Source organism: Brienomyrus brachyistius, chromosome 8, assembly GCF_023856365.1.
Source record: "Brienomyrus brachyistius isolate T26 chromosome 8, BBRACH_0.4, whole genome shotgun sequence".
NCBI lineage: Eukaryota > Metazoa > Chordata > Actinopteri > Osteoglossiformes > Mormyridae > Brienomyrus > Brienomyrus brachyistius.
Genome location: NC_064540.1, coordinates 13,518,454 through 13,531,207, shown reverse-complemented (window position 1 = coordinate 13,531,207; position 12,754 = coordinate 13,518,454). Strand labels below are relative to the sequence as shown.

The 12,754-nt window shown below is 46.9% G+C and overlaps 1 protein-coding gene across 2 annotated transcripts in view; it reads left to right on the top strand.

Annotated features, from left to right (window-relative positions):
• Positions 1-12,754, top strand: part of LOC125746976 (SLIT-ROBO Rho GTPase-activating protein 3) — an 81,736-nt gene that overhangs the window by 50,258 nt on the left and 18,724 nt on the right. Inside the window, exons 5-12 of one of the 2 annotated variants that reach the window (XM_049021583.1) lie at positions 2,831-3,016; positions 4,551-4,679; positions 5,259-5,480; positions 5,776-5,877; positions 7,612-7,809; positions 8,012-8,096; positions 9,381-9,408; positions 11,789-11,819. In XM_049021583.1, coding sequence (XP_048877540.1) covers positions 2,831-3,016; positions 4,551-4,679; positions 5,259-5,480; positions 5,776-5,877; positions 7,612-7,809; positions 8,012-8,096; positions 9,381-9,408; positions 11,789-11,819 — 981 coding nt within the window. Of the gene's footprint in view, positions 1-2,830; positions 3,017-4,550; positions 4,680-5,258; positions 5,481-5,775; positions 5,878-7,611; positions 7,810-8,011; positions 8,097-9,380; positions 9,409-11,104; positions 11,208-11,788; positions 11,820-12,754 lie in introns of both variants that reach the window. The other variant, XM_049021582.1, reaches the window with a different exon arrangement.

Sequence of the window (12,754 nt, the reverse complement as noted above, 5' to 3'; positions counted from 1 at the left end):
CAACAACACAGAACAGCGTGTTCAGGGAGGCAGCCATGTTTGTTCCGAGATTTGTGTAGCTCGAACGGGGGATTGCTTGGACGTGACGTCACGCACCTCGGAATTTACTACTTTGGAGAGATAATCGAACGCACCAAATCAGCTTTCTTGCTTTTATTGCTCTTTTTATTGCAGAACATGGCACATTCCTCTCTCCGAATTTCGGCTCTTTGCTCTCCTCTCTCTGCAAACACGCTTTGTTAACAGATAAGTTATGGAAATGAGATCCAGATCTCACACTGGTGCTTCTGGGTTCGCTGCTCTCTGATTCGTCTGTCACCCTGTCTTTTGTGATGTAGATTTCTGTTCCATTTTGTGTTTGACCCCACATCTGATAGCAGGTGTAACGGCTCCATGAGGGTGACGCTGCTCGTGGAGAAACCCGTGGTCTGATAGAAGGAAAGAGAGACAGTTTTTCCCACCAAAATCCTACACAGTTACAATGAGAGACTTTGGAGAGGCCACTGCTGCAGTCTGCAAAATCAAATTGCAGATAATATGGGGGGGGGTAAATGCTGGAGATTTTAATTTCAAGGGCAGATTATGTGACATGGGTATCCCACAATTTAACATTTTCAAAAGTATGTGGCTAGTCTACTTTTTGGTCGATTTTCTTTCCACCTATTGAACAACCTGATGCTGTTTTCCCAAGAAATGCCAGTATGCTGGCACAGTGAATCCGAGTTGCTAGGAGACCTTTATGTTCCTTCTGAGGAAGGGAACGACGGCTCATGAAATGGCCGTGTTGACCTAGTTTTTTTTTTTAAACACAAATTCTACTCTGTAAGACTGGAGCAGAGTGGAATTAGGTGGAATTTAATTTCACTGGTTTTTTTGCCCTAAGTAAATATAGTTCAGATTTGTATTGTATTATTGCTTTAATGTAATATATCATCATTTGTAAATACTTAATAGACATTACTCTTCTGAATTTTCCCATACAAGTACACAAAAGAGGTGCATTACCATACTTAAAATTTTCATTAGACTCTTGGCCTAAACGATGGCTGGTTTATTTTGGAAAGTGATTCAGACTTTCTATATGGTATTGACTACAGCTGGTATGTTAGCATTAGCTAATGATGTGTACATTAATGACCCTGTACAGGTTATGGGTTATGAGCCCAAACCCTGTATAGGCTATGAGTCCAGACCCTGTGTAGGTGAGTTATGAGTCCAGACTTTGTACAGGTTGTTAATTTTAAGCCCAGACTCTATATAGGCTATGAGTTATGAGTCTAGACCCTGTATATGTGAGTTATGAGTCCAGTCTTTGTACAGGTTGTTAATTTTGAGCCCAGACTCTGTACAGGTAATGAGTTATGAGTCCAGACCCTGTGTAGGTGAGTTATGAGTCCAGACTTTGTACAGGTTATGAACCATGAGCCTAGATTCTGTACAGGTTATGAGTTATAGGTGAGTTATGAGCCCAGACTTTGTACAGGTTATGAATTATGAGCCCAGACTCTGTACAGGTGTGAGTTATGAGTTCAGGTTATGAGTTAAGGGTTCATACCCTGTGCAGGTGAGTTATGAGCCCAAACTTTGTACAGGTTATGAGTTATGAGCTCAGAACCCATGTAGTTTATGAGTTAGGAGTCCAGATACTTTGTAGATGAGGTATGAGCCTATACTCTGTACAGGTTATGAGTTATGAGCCCAGACTCTGTATGCATTAGTGGGTTGCTGTAGGGGGTATGGGTGTAGGTTAGGCTGTTTAGTGGGTGGATGCATCCTGTACACCTACATGTTAATTGGAGCAGGTTGCTGCACTTTCTGCACTGGGACATCTGGTTTTGGAGTCTGGGGGAGATGGAGGTTTTAGAGTCTCTTAATAACAGTGGAGGAGGGGTGTGCATAGAAAAGGCCCTTATCTACATTTTTGGCGTGGAAGGCAGTTACAGAGCCTGTGTGCTGAGATCTCAGTGTTTCTGTAGTGATTCAGGGGGCGAGTTGATGGGGGGTGAATACGGACCCAACCTTAAAGTAAGACTGATTAATGGTGTGAAATGGATTAGAGGAAGAATGGCTTTGTGTTCTCGGCTCAGCACACAATAGGGGGGGGGGGGGGCTACTCTGTGAGGCCCAGTAATCAGGCCCGTTTTCTCCAGCCATCGTCCGGCTAGCATTTGCTGACCATGTGGGGAGACGTGATACGGTTGAGCAGTAGAGCAGAAACTTCCCTGAGTGCTCATCAGGGGCTGGAGATGGGGGCAGGGCCAGGGGAAGAGCCGAGGGGCTAGAACAAGGCTTCGGGCTCTTATTACATCTGGCATCCTTGTTGAAAATCTTGCATTGTATGACAGACATTGAGCTAAATCGAGTAGCGTCATCGGGAATCTCAAAGAGAGCCAAAAATAACTCTCTGGCTTATATTTATTTTTCTCCAAAGGTATGTACAGTTAAGAAAGCAGGAAGTTCCTGGAGCTAGTGGGGGGTAAGGGCCTTGTCCATAGGCCCGATGTTGAAATCACTCTGCCACGGGGTTTGAACCAGCAACTTTCCGATCACAGGCCCCGTCTCAGTATACTGCCAGGCTGGTATAAGCAACATGCAGCTTTGTCTGGCATATTGCCATCATGGGAAGGTCTTACTGAAAGATCCTCACCTGCCCAGCAGCCATCAGTGTCGTACACTTTCAGAATGATGTCCCAGTATGGCTGGGGTGTAATGATGTGTCCTGGGGTCTGCATTGCATTAGAGTGCAAAATAAGTAATAATGCGGAATACGCCCTATTGTGACGACCTGCCTGTGATTTCATTGTCTCTCCATCCCACCTTCCTTCTCCAGGTGATGAAGACCTACCACATGTACCACACAGAGAGCCTCAGCGCAGAGAGCAAGCTGAAGGAGGCTGAGAAGCAGGAGGAGAAGCAGTTCAGTAAGTCGGGAGACATCAATATCAACCTGCTGCGCCATGAAGACAGGCCCCAGAGGCGCAGCTCCGTGCGGAAGATGGAGAAGATGAAGGAGAAGGTGAGGCCTCTAGGGCAGTGCTGGGTTGTGGCTGAGGCTTGCATGAGGGTTAGCATGTAGAGTTCCTGTTAAGCCAGCAGGTGGACTGGTGGTTATCCAAAAAGCTGGCAGTTCAACTTTCAGCAATCTACTAAGGCAAATGTGTTGAAATTCTATGAGATCTGAAAGCCGGTTTGCATATTTAAGTGCCTGACTGGCTGCTATGTGTCGGTGTCTGGATTGTCTTGACCTCTTATGCCCTTGGTAGCATTGGTCTCACATTCTGAGGTGACTAGCTGATGATATTTGCACTGCTGCAGTTGATCTATACATTGTGCTTTTACCGTGACCATGTCCACAAAGTGCCCGGGCAGGAGTTTGAATGGGTACCCCACTTCACTAAGAGATGCTAAATAGGTGCAGCTAATCCAAAGCTTTAACGGGGGAATAAGATTTGGGCTTCTAGGTCAGCGACTGAACAATGAGAAGACAATGATTGTAACCTCAGCAGATCGATCCGTTATATATCTGCCGAGTGACCTGGCAGGCTGTGATGATGAGGAGTGACAGTGAGGGAAATGTAGTAAAATGATGGCATACTTGTCATGAACAGGCGCGATGCACGGAACAGGGAAGCAGGAAAGGGACGTGTAGGACTGAGGAATAGGGGATTTAATGGATAAAGGGAGCAGGGACACGGAACAGGCAGCACTACGCAATCAGACTACAATCGACTTCAATGTCAGACGTAGGGAAATGGACTCGAACACAGACTAAAATACACAGGACTGGACAGGATGGAAAAACAGGAAACAGCTGATAACAAGCGGGATTCCACACGAGGTTAACGAGGGAGTGTGGCACACAGGAGGATCGGACAAGCAGGGCATGACAATACAAGTCTCTCCACTCTACAAGATACTCAGCCAATAGGAATATCTGTAATTCTGACATTCAGGCAAATGAAGCATGTTCGTAATAATCACATTTGTTTGACTAACAGAGTACCTGTAAATGTGTTAATTGATAAATAGTTTAGAATGTTTGGAGACCAACTGATTGCCGCACGTCCTTGCTTTAATGCAGGGTAATTTATGCAGGATACTGTCTATTCCTGTCTCTTAAAACATACTTATGGATTTTCAAAGGAGATCCCATAATTTCAGCATGTTTCAGCCCTTTTTTCTGTCCATGATGTTCTGTCTTCCTTGATGACGTTGGTCCAGGCTGCTGTAGCTGGTGTGTTCCTTGAAGAGAATTTGCCTGAGCAGCAGTTTTACTGTGAACATCTTTGCATTTAGCCCGGCCGCGTCGTCTGAAGTCGCTACAGATTGGCAGGAGACGCACAGATGGCATCCCTTAAGACGATTTTACCGTCGATTTTACCACCGATGATTTGTCATCTGCGCTGATGTTATTGGCGTGCTTCCGTGTGCAGAGACGTTATCAGATAAATAACGTGTCACGAAACGGGAGAGTGGTGTTTGTTTATTGACGACTTTCCTTTTGATGTACAACTCTTACTCAATGACCCCCCCTCCCCCCACCCCAACAGAGACAAGCCAAGTACTTTGAAAACAAGCTGAAATGCACCAAGGCACGGAATGACTATCTGCTCAACCTGGCTGCGACAAACGCCGTTGTGGCAAAATATTACATCCATGACGTGTCTGACATGATAGATGTAAGTGCAGATAAGTGTTCATATAGCCTGCCAGCATTTCGCACCGTTTAATCCACACAGTATACGAGGTTTGTAACTATAGAGAAGCACATGATTCTCTATAAATTCACTGAAGGCTATCTGTTTAGCAATCTGGAGGACCACATTACTAAGGACACTTAACAAACATTCTATGTCCTTGGCACTCAAAAAGGTTTTAGTAAAAGAAGATGACAGTTTGATTATAAGGCGTTAACCTGTCCTCTTCAGACTTACTACCCTTCTGTACGTTCTGAAGTATTTGATACATACTATTGAACTGCGAGTGTTGCATTTATAAAGCTGCTCCTTTTTCTCTTATAGATCTAATAGATTTAAATACAAACTATAGCTGATAAGTTACACATGTGGCCTAAAATGCCTCCCACTCCAGTGTGTGTTGCACACAGTACCATGGGAAGTGTAGGATGTAACACACTGACATGGTTGTCTGCACACTATGTTCTAGCTGCTTTGTGTACCTGAATTTCCCCCTGGGATCAAAAAAATAATATTAATCTTAAGCTCAATCTTAACCTTAGTTTTACTTCCTCCTTGCAGTGCTGTGACCTAGGCTACCAAGCCAGTCTGGCCCGCGCCTTCAGGACATACCTGTCGGCAGAGTATAACTTGGAAACCTCACGACATGAGGGCCTGGATATCATCGAGAATGCTGTGGACAACCTGGATGCTCGCAGTGACAAGCACAAGCTCATGGACATCTACAACCAGATCTTCTGCCCGCCCATGCGCTTTGAGTACCTGCCCCACATGGGTGATGAGGTGAGCCTCTTTCAAGTCTTAGTTTCTCAAGCTGTATATAACATGGCCAGTGGGTCAGCGTCCCCAGGCACAGTAGCCTGAATCTTCATAGCAGTGCTGGAGCAGAACTCCGACCGTATGAATAGTGTCTTGGAGAAATATAAATGGCGGAAAAGCATCTGAACCTGACTGCATAAGCATAATAAGCTGCCACAAACACTGGGCACTGGGCACATTTTACAGTTCTGTATTTGCATGTGAAATATGGTGAGAAGGTGGCAGCACCTTCATGCAGGTTCTGGTGCCTTGCCCGCAGGTGTGCCAGGTCAGTGCCCAGCAGCCCGTGCAGACTGAGCTGCTGATGCGGTACCACCAGCTGCAGTCCCGTCTCACCACGCTGAAGATTGAGAATGAGGAGGTGAGGCCTGTTCCTGAGCTGGGCAGGCAGCCCGTGTGTGTAGTCCAGGAGATCTCCTGTGCCCCTTGAGTGTGTTTGTTACTGGCCATTGCAGATGGGATTTGGTTTCATTTCACGCATTCATACCCTTCCACAGTAATGCTAAATGTATTCAGATGCTGGTAACAAAAGTAATACCTCTGCAGCCCAAGTTGATGTCGGGATAATTTTCTGTCTTATATCTGGCTGCTATTGGATGACCCGTGGTATCTTAGAAAAGTGATATATTAATATCTCTGTGAAACAACGAGGAGCCCAGAGCCATCGTAACCCCGAATCTTCAGGGTCTTCACTTCTAACTGCTAGGCAGAGGAATATGTCTCCTGAGGGTAGGCCTGCTTGCAGCCCAGGAGCTATCACTGCAGGGCTTTTAGGGTGGGCCTGCTTGCAGCCCAGGAGCTATCACTGCAGAGCCTTCAGGGGGGGGCGTGCTTATACCCCAGGAGCCGTCACTGCAGGGCCTTCAGGGTGGGTGTGTTTGCAGCCCAGGAACCATCACTGCGGGGCCTTCAGGGTGGGTGTGCTTGCAGCCCAGGAGCTATCACTGCAGAGCCTTCAGGGGGGGGCGTGCTTATACCCCAGGAGCCATCGTTGCAGGGCCTTTAAGGTGGGTGTGCTTGCAGCCCAGGAGCCGTCACTGCAGGGCCTTCAGGGTGGGTGTGTTTGCAGCTCAGGAGCCATCATTGCAGGGTCTTTAAGGTGGGTGTGCTTGCAGCCCAGGAGCCGTCACTGCAGGGCCTTCAGGGTGGGTGTGTTTGCAGCCCAGGAACCATCACTGCGGGGACTTCAGGGTGGGTGTGCTTGCAGCCCAGGAACCATCACTGCGGGGCCTTCAGGGTGGGTGTGTTTGCAGCCCAGGAACCATCACTGCGGGGCCTTCAGGGTGGGTGTGTTTGCAGCCCAGGAACCATCACTGCGGGGCCTTCAGGGTGGGTGTGTTTGCAGCCCAGGAACCATCACTGCAGGGCCTTCAGGGTCGGTGTGTTTGCAGCCCAGGAACCATCACTGCAGGGCCTTCAGGGTGGATGTGTTTGCAACCTACTGTAGGAACCATCACTGCAGGGCCTTCAGGGTGGGTGTGTTTGCAACATAGGAACCATCACTGCAGGGCCTTCAGGGTGGGTTTGTTTGCAGCCCAGGAGCCATCATTGCAGGGCCTTCAGGGTGGGTGTGCTTGCAGCCCAGGGACCATCATTGCAGGGCCTTCAGGGTGGGTGTGTTTGCAGCCCAGGAGTCATCATTGCAGGGCCTTCAGGGTGGGTGTGCTTGCAGCCCAGGGACCATCATTGCAGGGCCTTTATGGCACAGAATAAGGATGCTGAATTTTTCAGGCAAATATTGCTCTCAGTTTAATGCTACCTATGGAGTAGTACTACGGTCTTCTTATACATATAAAATCAGCTCAACAACAGCAGAAGTTTAAAGCTGTTTTTGGTCATTCCTTGACCCTATTTATCATGTAGATAGAGCAGTAATGGTTTTGTTACTGGCTTTCAGTAATCTGTCATCATTCTTGGTATTACAATGAGGAAGGGGGCTGTCCTGCGAACTGTGAAGGGGGGTCTAGAATTTTCCTTTCGAAGCATGTTTGTCTGTCTATCTATCTATCTATCTATCTATCTATCTATCTATCTATCTATCTATCTATCTATCATTATTTTTTACTGAATGTATTTTATGGGTTTTCCTTCTTAGGTGAGGAAGACGCTGGATGCCACCATGCAAACGCTGCAGGACATGCTGACGGTGGAAGACTTCGATGTGTCTGACGCGTTCCAGCACAGCCGCTCCACCGAGTCCATAAAGTCTGCTGCTTCGGAGACCTACATGAGCAAGATGAATGTCGCAAAGCGCCGAGCCAATCAGCAGGAGACTGAAATCTTCTACTTCACGGTGAGCTGGAGTGCGGTGGGCTGGGACACGGCATGTTATTTTATTGATTTCTTTTGACTGTTTGGGCAGGAAGAGCCACCAGATCCTATTCTTAACATCAGTAAAGTGTATTAGGCATGTGTTGTTCACAGTCACAAAACGTTGCCTCCTTTTCTGTGGTGAGATCTTTTCCTTTAGACCTGTACATTGTGTGTTTTCACAGAAATTCAAGGAATACCTGAATGGCAGCAACCTCATCATTAAACTGCAGGCGAAACATGACCTCCTGAAGCAGACACTGGGAGAAGGTGAGAGTGTTAGGGTTATGGTTAGGGTGCAGCTCCTCTCGTGTGGCAACCACGTTAAGGCATTCGCTCTGAACGGAAGCGCTGCAGTTATGGAGCACACAGTGTAGCACTGGGTCACACAGTAGTAGGCGTATCCATGTAGCCATCTTGAGGAAATTCAGCCAGTAGCCCATCCTGATCGTGATGATGAGCTTTTGTTTAATACAACCTGGCCAGAATCGGATAGAGAGAATCGGCTCCCCCTGGGAGTCTGTCACCCTGAAATAGGCTGTTACAGCCAATCAATCAGCATGTCATCATACAGGCTGTTTGGCTGGTGCCTCTATTCCGAGTATTAATGTAATGGGAGCAGCTGACATCCCAGCCCAGCTGAGTCCAGCTGCCCAAATGCACACCCCCTGCCCAAAAGGACACCCCCCCCCCATATGGTCAATTACAGCTTAATCCCATTTCCCATCGCTCATTGCTCACATCATCTCTCACATGTGAGTCTATTAGGGTCACGGTCGATGGCACCTGCTTGGTCTTCATTTATTATTACGTTTAAAAAAAGGCCTGGCCAGTCTGTCTGACCTCCATAGTATAACTGAGGTGTGTGAGCGGTATGAAACCTTGTCTCTTGAACGTCTGATGAAACCGCCTGATCACAGCCGTGAATTAAAATAACAACTGGACATTTCTGTTACCTCAGTTATAGGAGGTTGCGGTTTGACCAGTACTGAGAGTGTGAGGCTTCATTTTAATGCACGTTGATTTGAGTGATTTTCTGTTGACTAGACAAGAAAATTTTACTGTTTTAAAAGAATGACAATGGATAGCTTCTGCCAGCCGGGTAGTAAGTTGTCTACCCGGAACACACGTCACCAGATTTTTGTCTATTCATGCGCCCTGGAGAGGTTTGATAATAACATCTTAGCTAAGCATCTTTCTCAGAATCCCCCTCCTCCCCCCGCCTGACTGTGTGCTGGGCAGCTGGAGCTCCCTGAAGCATCTCAGCCTAAATGAGTATGAAGTCCAGCTTAATAAGCGCTCAGCTGAATGACTGAGAGCCTCCTCCTGCTATTATATGGGGTCCGTCTGAGGTCTCTACGGCAACCGTGCAGGGTCTTTGTCTCAGGAATTATGTTTGCAGAGAGCCATTCAGTTGGGCTTGAAAAGCCCCCCTATTTTCCTCTGGCTCACACCTCCCACCCGGAGATCTGGAAGCTTAATAATACCATGGTGCATGTGCTCGTATTCCCCATGCCTCTTTCATTCCTTAACTCTCTCTCTTTCTGATTGCAGGGGAAAGGGCCGAATGTGGAACAACCAGGTAAGAATATTTAACGTCAACTATCATCATTAACCCCCAAAACAAAAAAAATTGCAGAAATCCAGACAATGAGAGGCAGCTCCTGCATGCTGACCTGCCTGCTGAAAGGCTCAGCACTGCCCTGAGGCCTGCTAAAAGGCTCAGCACTGCCCTGAGGCCTCCGCCTTGAGCCAGTGAACAGTTCCCTGGATATGGCAAGAAACAGGCTAGTGGGCTGACAGGCTGGCTAACTGACCACCTCCCAGTGCTCCCAGAAGGCCACTGTCTGCTCCCCATCTACGGAGCAGATGGAACTGGATGCTAGCTTCTGGGCACAGCATGCAATCAAAAACCACTGCAGCGCATTAACCCATGATGGAAATCCCAGTACAGAGACACCTGTTTATTTTTGAAGGTGAATATTTTGGCTAGCGATGGACAGCAAATCCCATTTTTACAGCTTGGTAGATGCTGAGAAAAATCATTTGAACTTGTCTCTCCCAAATGCTACACTTAAAAAAATCAAGTGCTGCACTGTCTAAACTTTTTGATAAGATGTTAGAAGCATCAGTGTTGACTTGCATTGCCTCCAAACATTGAGTGGCAGCAGTGGGTTTTAATATAATGACCCAGCTGACTCTCTGATGTGCTGGAGAAACCAGCCACCATTTGTAAAAGCTTGGTTAGACTCTGGTGGGAGCAGGAACGGCTCCGGGGCGCTGCAGGGCGTGCAGATCCCTGGCCATGCGAAATTAATCCCAGAATAAAGCTGGGTCATCGGAGGAGCTGAAGATAAAACAATGGAGTCCACCTATTTCTGGGCCATGCTAGCTGACCATCTGTGAGTGAGACAGGCCTGTCGTCTCTCGCTGGAAGCCAAAAGCGGCTCTGAGTCACGGTGGTAGACATGGAGGAGGTGGCTCGTGATTTCCATGGCGGAACTTGGCAGGATCTTAAGCAAACAGCATGACCCAAAGTGGTTTCTAAGTGTCAATGGAGAGTAAGGTTTTGTCCTGTGGCCTGTACTACGAAGCGGGGCTATTGGCTTATTGGGGTAACTTGTCGGATTTAAGGTAGTCTTGGCAAAATGTAAGTGAACGACTATGAAGTCCATTTAAACTGTGGTACCTTAAATCCGAGAGGTTACCCTGATAAGGCAGTAAGCCCGCTTTGTAGTACAGGCCACTGGTCTTGCTCTGGCAATTCGCAGCACAACCTTGCGATATTTGTATTTCACAAAAACATTTAACGAGAGTAAAAAAAACTAAGTGGGAACTCCAAAAATACTCTTGTGCTCTGAATTCTAAAGGTATTAAAATTATTTTTAAAGAGATAAATATAAAATCTGCTTGCCACAACAGGTTATTTATATATATTATATATCTATATCTATATATATATATATATATATATATATATATATATATATATATATATAATAAATATTTAATTTGTTGGTCTCCTTGGTAACCCATTAGTGCATTAGCAGATTTTAATGGCTTGTTGAAATGTTAGCAGTTGAAAGAGCAGACTTCATTCCTTCAGAGGATATTAAGGTTTAATTAGGGGACACATTTGTAATGAAACACTATGCGTTATGGAATCTTTAGAGTACAGGCGATTAGCGCTACACAGGCCATGTGAGCCTGACTGTAAGCATGTCCTGTGTTGTCAGGTTTCACTCTATTTAGTGTTTTCCCCTTCATCATTTCCTCAGGCCCCCCACACTTCCCCCTAAGCCACAGAAAATGCGGAAGCCTAGACCCCGCTCCGTGTATAACCATAAGCTGTTTAATGGCAATATGGAGACCTTCATCAAGGTACCCTCCGGCTGTGGTGTGTGTATGAGCGCCCCCTGGTGGGCGGGATGGACTGGCGGCTTGGGGCCTCTTCTATTGCTCTCCCTCATAATTGCTGATTAATCTCACTTTGACTCCGCTGCCTTCCTTTCCATGGCTCTCATGATGCAGCTTACAGTAGCACCCCCGAAGGCATTCAAAGACAGGGAAAAGGGTAGTGTTAGCCTTAGCTGTACTCTGTTCGAGTCCCAGCTGGCAGACGGTGATAGGAGGTTTGCTGGCAGAGTGAGGGTGCAGGAGCACACTCCGGTACGGGACTACTGGCCTGGTGGTATCTGCTCCCTGCTCCTGCTGTATGCTGGAGTGCCCCCCCGTATTTGCACATGCCGGTGACATGGCTTTGCCTTCTCTGCCAACGAGACACATTTTGCGCACTTTTGCTGGTGTGCAATCTGCCACAGCCCCCCAGAGTGCCCCATCCCTTGTAGCCCACTGTGTCCCCGCCTCTCTAGCCATCCTCAGCGCACCCCTCTCTGCTTCTCTAACCATTGTGCTTCTTGCTTCCCCTCTCCTGCTTGTTGCTCCGCTGTTTTCTGTCCAAGGGGAAGAAGGAATACCCGAGCACGCAACCAGGTACACTCTTCTGGGATGTTCCGCATGGGCGCCGCACTCAGCTTGCCCACTAATCGCATTCCGCCCTTTTTCTCTTCTTGTTTGCTGTTGTACTAATGACACGAAGTGCATTGCAGGACTGTGAGGGAGAGTAATATGGGCCCCTATCTTTGACACTGGGTGTAATCTGGTTCTTTTCCACGGCCAAACAAGAACTGAGCCACACACAAGCCGCACCCCGAAGAGAGACTAGCTACAGCACAGTTAGAGCTAGTTTCGGTTTTCCACTGCGGAAGGGACGTTATCGGGTTCGGAGAGTGACAGTGATGTAAAACCGAAGAGCTGATTTACTGTTCACACAGTCTACATCATGATTTACTAATCTGCTCATTTCTGATAGCACGTCTGTGAGAATTACCGTCTTATGTTAGCCTCGAACACTAGCGGAATTAGCCTTTACTTGTGTAAATTTGCATTACGAATCTATCCAATTCATCCGTTCTATAGTACTTTGTTAAGTAGGAGGTTGTAAATTTTTAAGTTCCCAGTTTTTCGCAATGCATCATGATGTGGTACTACTAATAATGAATAATATGCAGAATAAACACTTTTTATATCAGATAGTCCATGAGTCTCTCCGTGCATTTTCACCAATCAGATGGTGGTGACTAGCTCGGTCTCTCTAGTAAACAGGGCCATGTCAGTGCGGTGACGACTCTGGTGCGGCTCAGATCATTTGCAATAGATAGCCATCAGTTCAAGGCACGTTTTGGTTCTGGGTGGCAGTGGAAAAGCGGCATTTGATAAATATGGTGTGTGTGTCGGGGAGGGGGGGGGGTGTTAAAATATTTAGAGTATCCTCAGTTTTCTGCTTGAATGCTGACTCTGTCTTGTATCGTGCTTTTTTGTCATTTGGATGACTTGTGAAAATGTGTTTGTGTTGACTTTTTGCATTG